Raw genomic sequence first — 14,094 nt, forward strand, 5'->3', positions numbered from 1 at the left:
AAGTGACAGACATGAGTAGTTGAGCTAGCTACGTATATAGCTAATAGTTTTGCTAAAGAATGGCATACACAAGACCAAGTGCATTTCATTTGCAAACTATACTTAGCTTACTAAGTGTGCCCATGAATGGGAAGTACTGCAGATGTATGCTAGCTAGTTTTTTTATATTATACTCATGATCAGCAGCTATGAAGGTGGCATTGTGTGGTGACTGTTCTATTACAGTATTTAACTGACTGCTCTATTAGAGTATCTCGATCCGTAGAGTTATAAACGCATGTGCTATTAAATGATCTTAATTATATTCTTAAATACGCGCATGTGCTGAAAACTGAAACAAAGGTTTAAAACCACCATTGTAGCGGGGTCTTATCGATGGCAGGAAGATAGCCTCGACAATCAGGCCACAGACTAAACACAGGATTGTCACATGTGAGTGCACTAGATATACTGATGATTTCAGCAGCTAATGTACGACTATTTCAATCGATCAAATTTTTCGCCATCACAATAGTGTTTACACTGCTAGCACTGTTTAGCTACCACTATTACTATTCTAGTAACTTGAGCGTCAATGTTGCGGATCAAAGAGTGATACAGCGTACGGCAAATGCTGTGCAATCACGTTTGGTCTCACACAAAGTATCTAATCATGATGAGGTGCCTGAGTACTTAACTGTGAAGGGCTTACAATGTAATCTGCCATCATACTACACTCCAGATATAGTTGAACATTTAGATGTCTTGTGGAAATACCTAGAGGGATATGCGGCATTTCATAACAAAGGTGTGAGGCTACTAAAGGACGGACAGTCAGACAGAGTGCGTACTCTCACTTGGTATTGTGGTTTAGATTTCTGTAGTGGTTTAGGTTGGAGATTCCGAGGGTTTATGGTCAACCTGATCTATGCTGCACTTACTGACAGAGTACTCCTGCTAAAGTGGAACAAACCATCAGCAGAAAGTGTGTACTTGGAGCCTAATATGATTAGCTGGCAGTTCAGTGACTATTTACTTTCTGGCTCTTTTGTTGATCTTGGAATATTTAAGAGAGCAGATATTGCCAATGTAACTACTTCCAATCACATCATTGAGACCCTAGTGGGAGGCACTAATCATGTACAAATGTTATATAACAGTGTAATTCGGCAGGATGCCCTCCTAGAAATTTTAGCTGCTAAGCTAAGTGATCAACACAAATTGAAAGTGATCACAGAGTTTAGGGGGGTTTTACAAAACAATGGATATGAAATATTACAGTCCTTTGCTTTTTCATTTTTGTTTAAACTTAGCAATAATTTACAAACATTTGCAAGTAGTATAAGAAATAAACTAAACCTTGACAAAATAAAATATGTTGCCTTGCACATAAGAACTGGAGAAGTTGATAATTTACGTAAAGCAGTGAAACGTTTTCAAGAGAAAGATTCCATGCAACTTTCTGCTGCAAGATGTGCGATCAAACAAGCTGATAAATACATAGGACCTAACGGTATTGTAGTTGTAGTATCAGACTCTACAGATGTCAAGCGAACGTTAGCTAAAGAGTTCCCTCGAATAAGATTCCTTGATAATGTGATAGTCCATGTAGATCTAGTGAAGGATTTGAGTGAAGATGCAATGCTTGGAATATGGCAGGATATTATCTTATTAGCTGAGTCGTACATTCTAGTGCAACAACGTTCATCCTTTGCTGAGCTTGCAGCTAACATTTGTCAAATACCTGAAAGTAGAATCAAGTCATCCAGTAAATGTAAACTTTAAATCTGTACATATTGTACGTTACATAATGCTTGTTTGCAGGTGTTTTATATCACTTTCATATTTATTTTTAAACTTAAAGCAATCATTCATTAGATCAAGCACACTGTTGCAGGTAGCTGATATGCAACTGCATAAAGATTGCATGACGTGATGAACATAATATTATGATATACATGAAACTTGAAAACAATAGCTATTCAGTAGACTTTTAACTATAGCCCACAGGATGGATTGAGCTGCACCTTGCAATTGGCATTGCCGTAGATCCTGCCTTTACAATGGCATTGCCTATTTTACAGCTAAATTTGCATTAAAGGGTTGCCTGTGTACCTCTGAAGTTGCATCCCTTAGCTATGCTTGTTGAAAGTGCACGCATGGAGTTAGTGTGATTTATGCCACATTACTCTGTTTGAGAGTCTAATGCCAAGAGTTCATTATTAAGAAGTGCCTCAGTCTATACAAATTAAAGATTTGTCTGTAGCTACATTTCAGTTCTGATTTATGCCTGCCTCAGTGTAAATTTAATAAGTCAAAGAATCCTGGACACCCTTCCGGAGGTATACAGCTACTAGTTACGCAATTCTAATAAATTTTAGATACTGCATCCATGATATCATAGATGATACGATAACTTGAAGGGGTAAAATCTTTGTTCTAACTACCATTCCAAGTATGGATGCCATTTAACAAGACTCGGAGTTCATGGGTAGTTCATATTACTCTTTGCCTTTTAGTTACACAGCGATTTTGCCTGATTCAGAAGTGTCCTATAATACTCTCCCTACTATCTTTTGTGAACTCTTGACAGTTAGCTACAGTAGCTATAGCTGGTTATGTGCAGTTTCTCTGTTGCAAAAGAATGTCTACCAATATCCCGAGAATTACAGAGGTGTTTAGACTACGACACAACGTCTTTTTGTTGTCTACAAATCCTTTGTATAAAGCTCCCATGCTGTAGCAACGTAATGACGTCACATCATTGTCTATGTTATAACACGTGCTACACGTTTTTGCTGCTCGAATTTATTAGAAGCGACATGTCTGGTGCGGAGCAAAGTGCTGATTCGTCAGCTGTGATGAACTTTGGCCGACAACTGGCTGCCAGTGAGAAGGAAACTAGAGACAAAGCGTTAAGGAAAGTACGGAAATGGCTGTCCAGCGCTCCTAGCGGTACGTTTTTACATCGGCCACGTGCCAGCATTAGAATTGACCGATTTAATTTGCCGCCTAATCACATAGCAATCTCAGAGAACGAGATGCTGAAGCTGTGGATGGGCCTTTACATGACCATGTGGATGGCAGATAAACCACTAATTCAGGTAATTGTATAATGTGTACTTTTGAATTGATGAATTGCAAGGGGTAGTCACTTCAATACTGTCTCTTGAAACAAGACTGGGATCAAGATTCAATCAAGTGATCAAAGGGTTTTTGTACAGTGAATCAAGCGATCAAGATGTCCGCAAAAGTGACGATCAAGCACCTTTGAAAGCTAACTTTTATAGCAAGTACAAAAATTTGCTACGATTTTATGGTAGATGATCAAGAATCAAGGGTCTTTTATAGGTGAAATCAAGTGATAAAGGCAAAATTTCAACAATCATAATTCTTGATCCTGATCGCATGTATCAACTGGCAGTGACTACACCTTGTGATGTATTAGGGGTTCACAATATGTGTGACTAAACTATTAATTAATAAGTTTTGACCATCTTGTTGAATTTTGACATTGTCTTGTGAGTTGCATTTGATTCTGGTTTTATAAGTTTCTAATTGTGGGTTTTGAACTCTTTATCTCATCTTGACTCACTGTAGAATGATTTTGTCCATTTATAGTTAACAAGTTTGACCGTGGTCAAAGATCTACCTACAGTAAGAACCAGACCTGTGCCCCAACATTGGTGCAAGCATCTTTATGGCCACATGACCAAGAGCATGCCTAAAGGAGTAGTGCAAACTGTCCAGTAGCCAAGAGGTGTTGGAAGTATCTTTTCCCTAGCATGGCAAAATCCAACACATCTGGGACAGAGGACTAGGTGTGATCACCTTGTGAATTGTTTGTGCCAAGCCATAGCACAGCAAGTTTATATATGTCAAGTTCACTCAGAGAATGTTTACCCTGCAAGAAGCTTTATTTTTGTAGTTAGGTAATTCTCTCTACTATCAATCCAAAGTAGTTACCTGGCCATACAGGACCAAGTCCTGTGTTCCAGGATATATGTACTAGTTAAAGCACTGCTGCGAGTGCAATATGGAAAAACTAGCACGAGGGCGTGGTCTTGAGTCGAATACAGCCCTTGGCTTTGCCTCATGCTCTGTCTCTTGCCCACGCCAGATTGCTATTTTTTCATATTGCACTTACAGTAATGCTTTAACTGGTTTCAAGTGCTTTCTTTATTCGGAGCATTCATTTTGTAGACTCGAACTGCATTGGTTTTCAGCTATCAGACAAATGGTATAAGTGTCTATAGTACAAGTTTTGTCATAAAACGAACAGATAGCATCATTCTGGCTACTTCTGGCGATTTAAAATGTTACAAACTTGACCAACAGTGCTATATTTTACTTTCAGTGCTGTGTGGAAATAATAGCACTCGATCTTCACCCATGCAAGTACTTTAAATTAGGCTGATAACACATAGTGACTTCCTAATCTGTCTAGGTGACTCTAGCAATTACTTATGTGAGGTTGGCAATTATTCCATTGGGCCTGCAGACCAGAGACTTGCAAAATGGAAGTGGGCAACAAGCTTGTACAGTAGCAAGCTTTCTTTAGTGTATCCTGAGATTTTTACAAGTAGTAGGACAGCATCACAACATGGAATTGTAGAAGCAAGAGTTCATAATATTATAGGGGCCCCTATAATATTATGAACTCTTGGTAGAAGTGTTTAATATTGACAATACCCCAGCCTCCCACTTGGTAAGGTAGATAAAGCTGCTCAGTGGCAGCTTGAAGATGGTGACTGTTAGCAGCAGTGATGATTTTGCATACCATCACATCAGAAACAGGTTGATGTTGTGCTACAGGTGCCATGTAGCAAGCTAGCTAACTCATCTGTAATTAATCAACTATATGTATTGCTAATTTAGCTTATAGGTTTTTGGCTTTGCAATAATGCATCAAGTAATTAAGATTTTGTAATTCATGAAATTTTTGTAATTCTTCAATTACGTTGCTATGCATTGCTAAGGAAGCGCTTGTTAAACAAACCGCTTTTTAAGCAACATATTATGCACAAAAATAACTGTTTTATAGTTTTTTTTCTGGCAAATTCTCTCAACAACAGGTATGCTCGACAAAACCTCAAAGCTGCTGTTCATTTTTGTTCGAGTAAGTAGGGGATGTGCCCCCATTCCAACTAGAAGGGATAGGGTATTCCTGATACTCTACAAGGCGTGCACCATTGTTTTTCAGTTGTTAAATGCCTGTAAAACACAAAGGGAAGGTAATTCACAAAGTCTGAGGAGAGTCGCTGCACCTGTATTTCAGACCGCCAGAAAGAAACCACCTCAAAGCAACGTTCACCTGTTCGGAAGTTTAATACAGACTTCATTTTGCTTTTACTTTTTATGTGCAAGCTGCTTTAATCATTAACGGTTTTGCTCATGTGGGCACGTGGGTACATACGGACAAACATAGATAGGTAGGTGCACACATACACACACACACACGCACACACACACACACACACACACACACACATACACACACTTTATGAAAACCATCTCCGTAAACCAGGTGCGTGCCCACAGAAGACCAGCTGTGGGTATGTGCTTTAAAAAGTTAAAGTAGCGGCCAACAAATGGCTACAGTGATGTTGTTAATGCTAATAAATTTTTTTAACATTGCAGCCATTTGTTGTACGCCACCCAGGCTGCCACCTTTTGATTTCACAACTTTTCACCCAGGTTTTTTTTTTTTTAAGGCCACACCTTTTTCACAACTTGGCTGTTTTGACTAATCACAAACTAGTGTAAGGAATGTTCCAATTAATGCTTCTGTTTTTTGGTAGATAATTTTATAGTGTAGTAGCAGTTGCAAGAATTCTGTGTTGTTGTAAATATGACTCTGTACTTATTTTAAAGAAATCTTATCAATTATAGGTCAGGTTTCGCTCCTGTGAGATCAGTTTAGTCTAGTTGTTAGAAGGTGTTTGTGTATGCTCTTAAATTCTGTTTTTCTAAGAACATACAAGGCCAAAACTTTGGTAATTTAATTTAGATAACAGAAAGAAAAAATATGTAAATTAACTTTTGGTGGATCCTTAAATCGGCCACTCATGTTAAAACTATTGAGTCCTACAATACTGTTATGCCTTTAGTCTATTGTGTAATATTAGTGTATGCAAGAGTTCATAATATTATGAACTCTTGTTGTATGTATGCCATACTGAATTGCATATACTCCTACTGTGTTGTTGTTTGTACATTAAATGTTTGTGTTTCTTCTTAGGAAGAACTGGCATCAAACTTAGCTAGCCTAGTGCAGTGTTTTTCAGATACCGATCAAGGTACTGTATTTAATTGTATTGAAGATTATTTTGTGTGAATTTCCTACTTTAGTATATCTGCTCTTGTAGATCCAGTTCTTTTGTTGTATTCATTCTATAAACTAAGCAAACGATGTGCTTGCAACCCCGTATTTTTATAGTGGCTACTTTGATTGCAGAGGTGCTTTCAAACAGTTCTTGATTCATAATGCTGTGTAATGGGTTGAACATAGCTGACAATGAAGTGTAATGACATACTTCACTTTTCAGATGATAATTGATAGCTGGGGCGTGGGGCGCCATTTATTTTGATGCGGTATGCGCGAGTTCACCAGTCATAATAATTTTATTTTACAAAAAAAGTTGACAAACAAGTACACAAAAAATTTGGAAATTTCAACTAGAATAGGAACCATAGCACATCAATAAAAAGTACTGAAACAAGCTGGAATAGTGCACGATATTATAAACCACATTAAAACAATAAGAAGTGTTATATTCCCACTATGCTCAAAATGCCATAATGAAATTAGCCCATGAAGAGATGATTGCATAATGTACACTGACCCTACATTTGATGTAGACTTGGGTAGGATTGATCACCCAGAGTTGGATATATAGAGACAGATTTTTTCATTGTCAACCCTACCTGTGAGTCGAAAAATGTTTGGATAAGGTAAGAACTAGCTAGTGCTATAGCTTATTCACTGATTGTTTCCACACTTTTTCAAATACAGACATGCCTCCATCATGAAACTACCACTCTGCACGGAGTAACCACTCTACAAGCAAGCTTACCTATGTAGGCCTTTAGTGAACTCTGCATAGACAATTCAACAGCGCCGATTAAAACATTAAACTCGTGTAACCGAAATTCTCCATGATATCTCTAGGATATGTCCGTTCATTGTAACCAAACATAGCCAGAACATACTGGCTGCTGACCCATAATCAAATATTTTAGGTGTGCATGTGAAATATATAACACATCCAGTGGCTGCACTCGTGTGTGTTGGCTTGGGTGATTGATCACCCTGTACAGGCTGTCAGCCTGATAAGTGTTAACTGTAACTCGGTGGCTTTCTGGCTTTGCCTGACATGTATGCCCTCTGCCCTCGGGTTAGGCAGTCAGGCATACATATCAGGCAAAGCCCTCATGCCCATGTTACAACTATTACATGTCTTCTGCTACGACTTTCTTAGTGAGCTATCTCAGGTCCTTACTACTCGTTATGTGTACGGTAGCTGTTGAATACTTGGTTGAATAACATTCACTGTCCAAAATCATTTTCCATTTGCTATGCTGTAATACTACATTGTATACTCTTGGTTACTATTATCAAACAGTATGGTAGTACTGTTTAAGTAGGGTTTGCATCAAAAGTGACGCGCGCCGCCAAAAATACCGTCCTTAAAAACCAGCTTAGAAACTTCTTACGCGATGAAAATCACCTTAATGGAATAATATTAGTCCATCTAACATCAAATGTAGCATTAAAAACAAGAAAACACTTACTGGCGGCCAGATATAGAATTTTTTAAAAATCGTCTAAACTCGAAATTTGGTCTCACTCACTCACTCACTCACTCACTCACTCACTCACTCACTCACTCACTCACTCACTCACTCACTCACTCACTCACTCACTCACTCACTCACTCACTCACTCACTCACTCACTCACTCACTCACTCACTCACTCACTCACTCACTCACTCACTCACTCACTCACTCACTCACTCACTCACTCACTCACCACAGTCGCAAGCCTAGAGCCCAAATGAAGCAGCGCATGCATATGCTCACCATTTTACGCCACAACAACAAACTCACCGGTGGGATGTGCCTTTTGGGGTTCCGACGAGTGTGCGCCTTTTCTTTTATCTTCAATCAGGCTGCTTGTTTTCTTCATCCAACGAAACCATATCGAGGCGTCAATTTTCCATATCAACACTTTCTTTAAGCGCAGCATAATGGATGCCACAAAATTATTTAAGGTGCTTAGACTGCGCTACTGTACGGCCTCCGACTGTATGGAGGTACCAGTACTCCACGATAGGTCACAAGGTCACACCCATTCTTTATTCTACGTATTATCGATCTATCGATCGAGACCACAATGACCACGCCCCTTTTACGCTAGCTGTATTTATGACCACACACCTTCAAGTTGGTAGGCTGATTCGAGATACTCTAGTCTAATAATCAATCGAAACCACGATGACCACACCCCTTTTTGGGCAAGCACATCTTTGCAGGCTGACTAGAGATACTCTAATACAGCAGTCACCCTATTAAAACAGTCACATGTTTATAGCTAGCTGTATGCTTTAACAAAAAAACTAAACAAACTAGTATATTAAAAATTATAAATTTAAAAATGAAGTAGGGTTTCAAGCTATAAAAAGTAGTGAAACAAGAGGTGAACAGTGGTAGCTATTACAGCATAGCTCAGTGGGAAATCCCTACTTTGGCATTGAACAATTGTTATACCATGCCAAAGTAGGGATTTAACACTGAGCTATGCTGTAATAGCTACCATTGTTCATCTCTTGTTTCACTACTTTTTATAGCTTGAAACCCTACTTCATTTTTAAATTTATAATTTTTAATATATTACTCTAGATATTATAGTACCCCTGTACAGTGAAACCTACGAATGTACTAAATGTTCAGATGTTACTGGGTCATTATTCTATTATCATATGACTTGTGTGTTATTTTTGTTAACCTTGTTATTACAGGTTTGTGTATATGCATATATGTTGTTAACTCTGTTGTATTTTTAGTATTCCTGTTTATTCATTCCTTCTTCAAGACCATCAGGAGAGAATGGAGTAACCTAGATCGATTGAGGATGGACAAGTTTTACATGGTGAGTATTAATTAGAAGTGTTAGTTCTACCTTCTTTATCTATATGGTATCGTATTTAATTACATTTTTTTTGATGAAAATTTAAAAAATAAATATACTTTTTAAAATTCTTAATTGTTGGAAATATCATTCGTTTGAGTAGTTTGTATGCCTGCCTGTCTTGAACCTATGTTACTGTAGCTTGGCATACTGTACATGTAGAACCTATTCGATTACTGGGAAAGTACTGCTTTTGATATCACTGTCCAACATAATTAGCATGTAAATTACAGTATGCAGTCGTAAGCATAAATTATGTTAACTGACCTGTTTCTAGCACTGAATTTGCAATGTTTGTTACAGCTTATACGGAAAATGTTACGACAAACATTTGAATACTTGCAACAAAACGGATGGGAGAAAAGGTGAGTTGTTGTACAGATGTTATTATATGATCATTGGTGATTATGTCCCTGTGTTTATTGTAGTCTGTTAAACCACTACCTGGAACTGATGAAACAAGCACTAAACATTCCATCCACGTACGTGGTAAGTGTATCATTCATGCTACCAAACATTTCTGGTGAAGCAAGTTCCTGAGGCCTTTCACAATGGGCTATACAACTGAAGAACAGTGTATCTGGCCTCATCGGCTACTAGGAATAATGAATGCTTTTGAGGTATGCCCTGAAGAACAGCCTCAAATTGCCTCTAGGAAATTTACATGTACATAAGAAAACACGAGTAAGATGTACTTTTGTGTAATTTATGGTTTAAAGTTGAGTTACACTTCCTTAGCAGTACATGGCAACGTAATTACTGAATTACAAATTAATTCATGAATCATGAAATACACTGAATTACAGGTCACTTTATATACTAAGGGATAAAATTAACTGCGTGCCAAGTGCCTGGCTTGTTACAATGTCACAGTGGTTTTAATTCTCTCTATGCCATTACTATATTTAATTTAAATCATGATTTAGTAAAGTACAGCTGTGAAATTTCATACCTCCAGTTAGCTGATGGCATCACATTTCACCTTGTGGATGTGTTCCTGACTGAACTGAAGAAAGTATTGTCCACTGATCAAGTTAGTTATTAATGTACTTGTTGTTCCCTAACCATACTCATGTAGTTAAGTGAAGATCTAATTATAAAACTGGTGAAGCCATTCTGTCACCACTTGGCGGTGACCCCAGACCCTTCCTTGAGAGAAGCTATCACTGATTCTGTGTTTGAACCACTTGCAGTTGCTATGGAGACTTCTACTAAGCGAAAATTTCCTTTTACTCTTACAAACATGTCAAATGAGTTTCTCGAGTTAGCGAAGGATCCGAATGGAGCCAGGTCTTCTGTTAATAGAAAATGTCTTTATCGACTTCGCCAGAGGTATTGTCTGGGTTCGTGTTCTGTATGCACATGCATAGTTGATTTATTTCAGGTTTGCTAACCTGTCTGTTGTTGAAGTTCCTAGTGTTCGTGAATTAAAACAAGATGTTGCAGATGGTGGAAAGCTGACAAAGCACAAGAAAAGAAAAAGTAAGTGTATGTCTGGTTATTCAATAGATAAGTATGTAGTTTTAAATACAGTAATAATTGGCATTATTTCCAAATGACTCAGACCTGTAACCACATGGTCACATGTTGACTTTTGAAGTGAACACATAATGGGACCAACTGTCCAGCCACCCCCTGTATGTGTCCCTTTTTGCACTGCTTCTCAGTGGTATATGCGTCTGAGATTGACACCAACTAACATAGTGCAGTGGCTAGGACTCAAATTATAAGTGACTGTTTTATTAGAGTGTTTTAGAGTAAGTGTATGTTCTATTAGAGTAGTTGAATTAAAACTATATAAGCAAATGGGGACTCACTCATCACTTATATGAACACTTTTGTGATTGAACTGGCCCACAGATGTTCAGGGAATGGAGGTGCCACTGTAAATATCTCCTGAAAAACACTAGTGATGTGCAATAATATTGATAGTGTGATAATCATATCGCAGTGGTTCATTATCGTGATATGATAATAGCTTGTGATTATCATGAACATCAATATTAGACCTTCTTACCTCGCTGGAATTACTCGAACAATTAAAACATTCATTTGTTTATTCAATTATGTATTCTAATTGTTTTCTGAGATTGAACTTTGCGGTATTTAGGCAGGACATATATGCATTCAGGTATACAGGATGTGCCTTTACCTGTATTCACAGAAAATAAACAAAATAAGTGCTACATTATGCATCTTATCATTTGGATTTACTATTGTGATAACTATTGTATCATGATGCAATTATCGTGATCAATCGATATAGTTGCAAACTTATTATCGCACATCACTACAAAACACTGATGTGGTGTATTTGCTTGTACAGATGTTTACCTGTGTATATGTACTGTATGTTTGTAGGTAGCCATAGACAGAGTATTGGTGAGGATCGTTCAGGAAAAAGACGTAAACACAGTCACATTAACAGTGAATATTCACAAGAAGAAAACTCATTAGAGAATAATGAAACAATTACCCCTAGTGTAGATATTTTACCCACCCATAACCATGACACTGAAAATGATATACTTAGTGAGTGTATCACAAAGGACATGATTGTTACACCAGTTAGTAGAGACAAGGTTAAAAAGAGACGCAGTTTACCTGCTACCAGCACACCACGGCATACAGAGGAAGATGATATTCCTAAAAAGAAATGCCGGTCACTTGTGGATCATCAGGACAGCTTATTATTTTATTCAAAACCTAAGGTTGTATATTTCATGTATACAAGTGACTGGTAGTTTTAATATACTTTTCCAGGCCAAAGAGAAGAAGCAGACTTTACCTACTGTTAATCCAGAAGATGTCCTGCTATTAGAAGAAAGTGAACCGAAGCCAGTAAAGAGTTCTAAAATTGAGGTCTCAGTCAGAGAGGTAATTGTGTGTGTGTGTGTGTGTGTGTGTGTATGCTGACATATAAATATTGAATTATTCCTATTGTCATAGAAGACACCCAAGCAGGTTGTCAAGATATCACCACTGGCTACAAGGTCTGGGAAGCAAGTACGGAGATTGTCAGACTTATCTCCACAACCAGTAAAAAAGAGTGCTGGCTCTAAAAAATTAAAGTTAGCTCTGCAGAAGAACAAGTCATATGGTATGTACATCAGAATATAGCATCCCCCACTTCATGGTCACCAACTCATCCTACTTACTGTAAATTATCAATGTGTTTCTTCCCCAGCATATCAAGATACTGTGAATACAACATTTGATAGTAGTAAACAACCAACCAAGAGTATACTGAAAGTGTCCAAGCCTACACCTCATCTTACAAGAAGAAAATCATCACGATTCTCTAAACATTCATAGTAACAAACCTGTACAAAGTTTTATACATAAATAGGATTGTGATACAGATGATTTCTAGTTTTAATCAAATTAAATATCTGAAAATATAGTTAGAGACCTCCCACAGAGATTTAAAAAACCCTATATAGGCAAACCAAGGGTTTTTAAAGCATGAAGATCTCTCAGTTGACAGTGACTTAGAAAATAGTGGATAGAAAGGTTGATTGTGGGTTGAGTATACTAACATTATGTCATTGCATTCATTTGTATTAGTTGGTTTTCAAGTACCGTATTGCCTTGAATTATGGCCCAGGCGTTTATTTCTTTAAAGTACAAACTGGCATTCACGGTGGTCATGTTGTTATCAACCCCAACGACTAAGGCGTTTATACAAGACCGGCCATAATTTGAGGCAATACGGTACCTAAATAATCTGACTTATCACTGAACAACAATGTTCACCAGATCCTACTTACAAAGCTGAACATAAATGATCAGGTCTTTATAATTATTTCACTGTGATGCTGAGGTAATTAATTTTAGTGACTAATGTATATACATCTACATTTTAGTGACTATGTTTGACTACTTGTTAGATTTTCCGTTAAGCCTCAGCCATTTCAGTGGTGACCATAAAGTTGATTTTTACATGACCAGAATATCAACAAAGTACGTACCATGAGGCAGGTGATTCAGGAGAAGCATAGTAATGTGCCTGCATCTTTGTCTGGTTGTATCCCTTCTCTGGCAAGTTCCTAGATTTGGCTCTCAATGGCATCAGTATTTCTCTGTCTAAATCATGAAACTTATTCAATACTAAGTGTTATGCATATTGTCAAAATAGAAGTGGTGTTTCACTGGTGTACAATTTCAGTGAAATGTACATGTCGTGTTTGTTTCTGGATTAGGGGACCTGGCTATATACTTATCAATGGATTCAAGTTCATCTTCTAGTTGGGCCAGATTTTGTCACAACCATATCTTCAAGAAACGCGACTAACCTCATACCTGATGGTTACATTGCACTACTGTAATGTTTGTGATCAAATTGCTTGCATGTATCAGCTGCAGTACATGGAACATTCTTTTGTTCTATGTGACCATAACTCAGTTCACTACTAGCAATACATGGCCTATGTTTTTATCCGTGTTGTCTGTAATCTGTATCATTCCTTTCAAATGATGTACCATGTTTAAAGGAGAACTAAAGGGATTGAAGTTGGCGCTCTTCAGAGCAAAACTAAACAAGAACATAAAGCCAATCATCATAAATACATACAGCCTATATAATATTATATAGAATGACAATAACTGATAAACCTGTGAATGACATTAAGGTGTGAACAAAAAAAATCTCAATGATTAGAGTTGACTGGACATGCATTACTTCATGTAGCTAATTTAGAAATTGCATTGGGCACAATTATTATGTCAATATAATTATTCACCCATACATACAGTACATTCATAGTGCACACAATCACATAGTCAACATAATTACAATAAAAGTACATGCAAAATACACATAGAATAATTGCCCACCAAATTGTTGATGATATCAGATGCTGTTTAACACTGTGCCTTCAGTACTAGCTAGGTGTGTATGTGAGTTAAATCTCTCCAATCTCA

General features: G+C 37.5%; 2 protein-coding genes across 3 annotated transcripts; both read left to right on the forward strand.

The window, feature by feature from the left end:
• Positions 1-325: 325 nt before the first annotated feature.
• Positions 326-1,829, forward strand: LOC136249083 (uncharacterized). Its single transcript, XM_066041001.1, has one exon. The coding sequence runs from the start codon at positions 454-456 to the stop codon at positions 1,762-1,764; it is 1,311 nt and encodes a 436-aa protein (XP_065897073.1). The 5' UTR covers positions 326-453; the 3' UTR covers positions 1,765-1,829.
• A 925-nt stretch (positions 1,830-2,754) lies between these two features.
• On the forward strand, positions 2,755-12,560 carry LOC136259612 (ribosomal RNA processing protein 1 homolog A-like). Of its 2 annotated transcripts, none has more exons than XM_066053102.1 (13): positions 2,755-2,934; positions 3,004-3,083; positions 6,221-6,278; positions 9,047-9,132; positions 9,475-9,536; positions 9,600-9,660; positions 10,130-10,204; positions 10,250-10,503; positions 10,556-10,653; positions 11,533-11,882; positions 11,935-12,048; positions 12,124-12,271; positions 12,359-12,560. In XM_066053102.1, the coding sequence occupies exons 1-13, from the start codon at positions 2,802-2,804 to the stop codon at positions 12,484-12,486; spliced, it is 1,647 nt and encodes a 548-aa protein (XP_065909174.1). In that variant the 5' UTR covers positions 2,755-2,801; the 3' UTR covers positions 12,487-12,560. The 2 variants fall into 2 exon arrangements, with proteins under 2 accessions (XP_065909174.1, XP_065909165.1); XM_066053093.1 differs by having other exon boundaries at positions 2,757-2,934; positions 12,121-12,271.
• The last annotated feature ends 1,534 nt before the right edge of the window (positions 12,561-14,094 follow it).

Source organism: Dysidea avara, chromosome 1 (assembly GCF_963678975.1).
Source record: "Dysidea avara chromosome 1, odDysAvar1.4, whole genome shotgun sequence".
NCBI lineage: Eukaryota > Metazoa > Porifera > Demospongiae > Dictyoceratida > Dysideidae > Dysidea > Dysidea avara.

Excerpts from the sequence above, each read along its gene's own strand:
- LOC136249083 (XM_066041001.1), top strand. The coding sequence starts at position 454 with ATGATTTCAGCAGCTAATGTACGACTATTTCAATCGATCAAATTTTTC.
- LOC136259612 (XM_066053093.1), top strand. The coding sequence starts at position 2,802 with ATGTCTGGTGCGGAGCAAAGTGCTGATTCGTCAGCTGTGATGAACTTT. Across the intron at positions 3,084-6,220 it reads CAGATAAACCACTAATTCAG|GAAGAACTGGCATCAAACTT; the intron begins GTAATTGTATAA and ends GTTTCTTCTTAG. Across the intron at positions 10,654-11,532 it reads AAAGCACAAGAAAAGAAAAA|GTAGCCATAGACAGAGTATT; the intron begins GTAAGTGTATGT and ends GTATGTTTGTAG.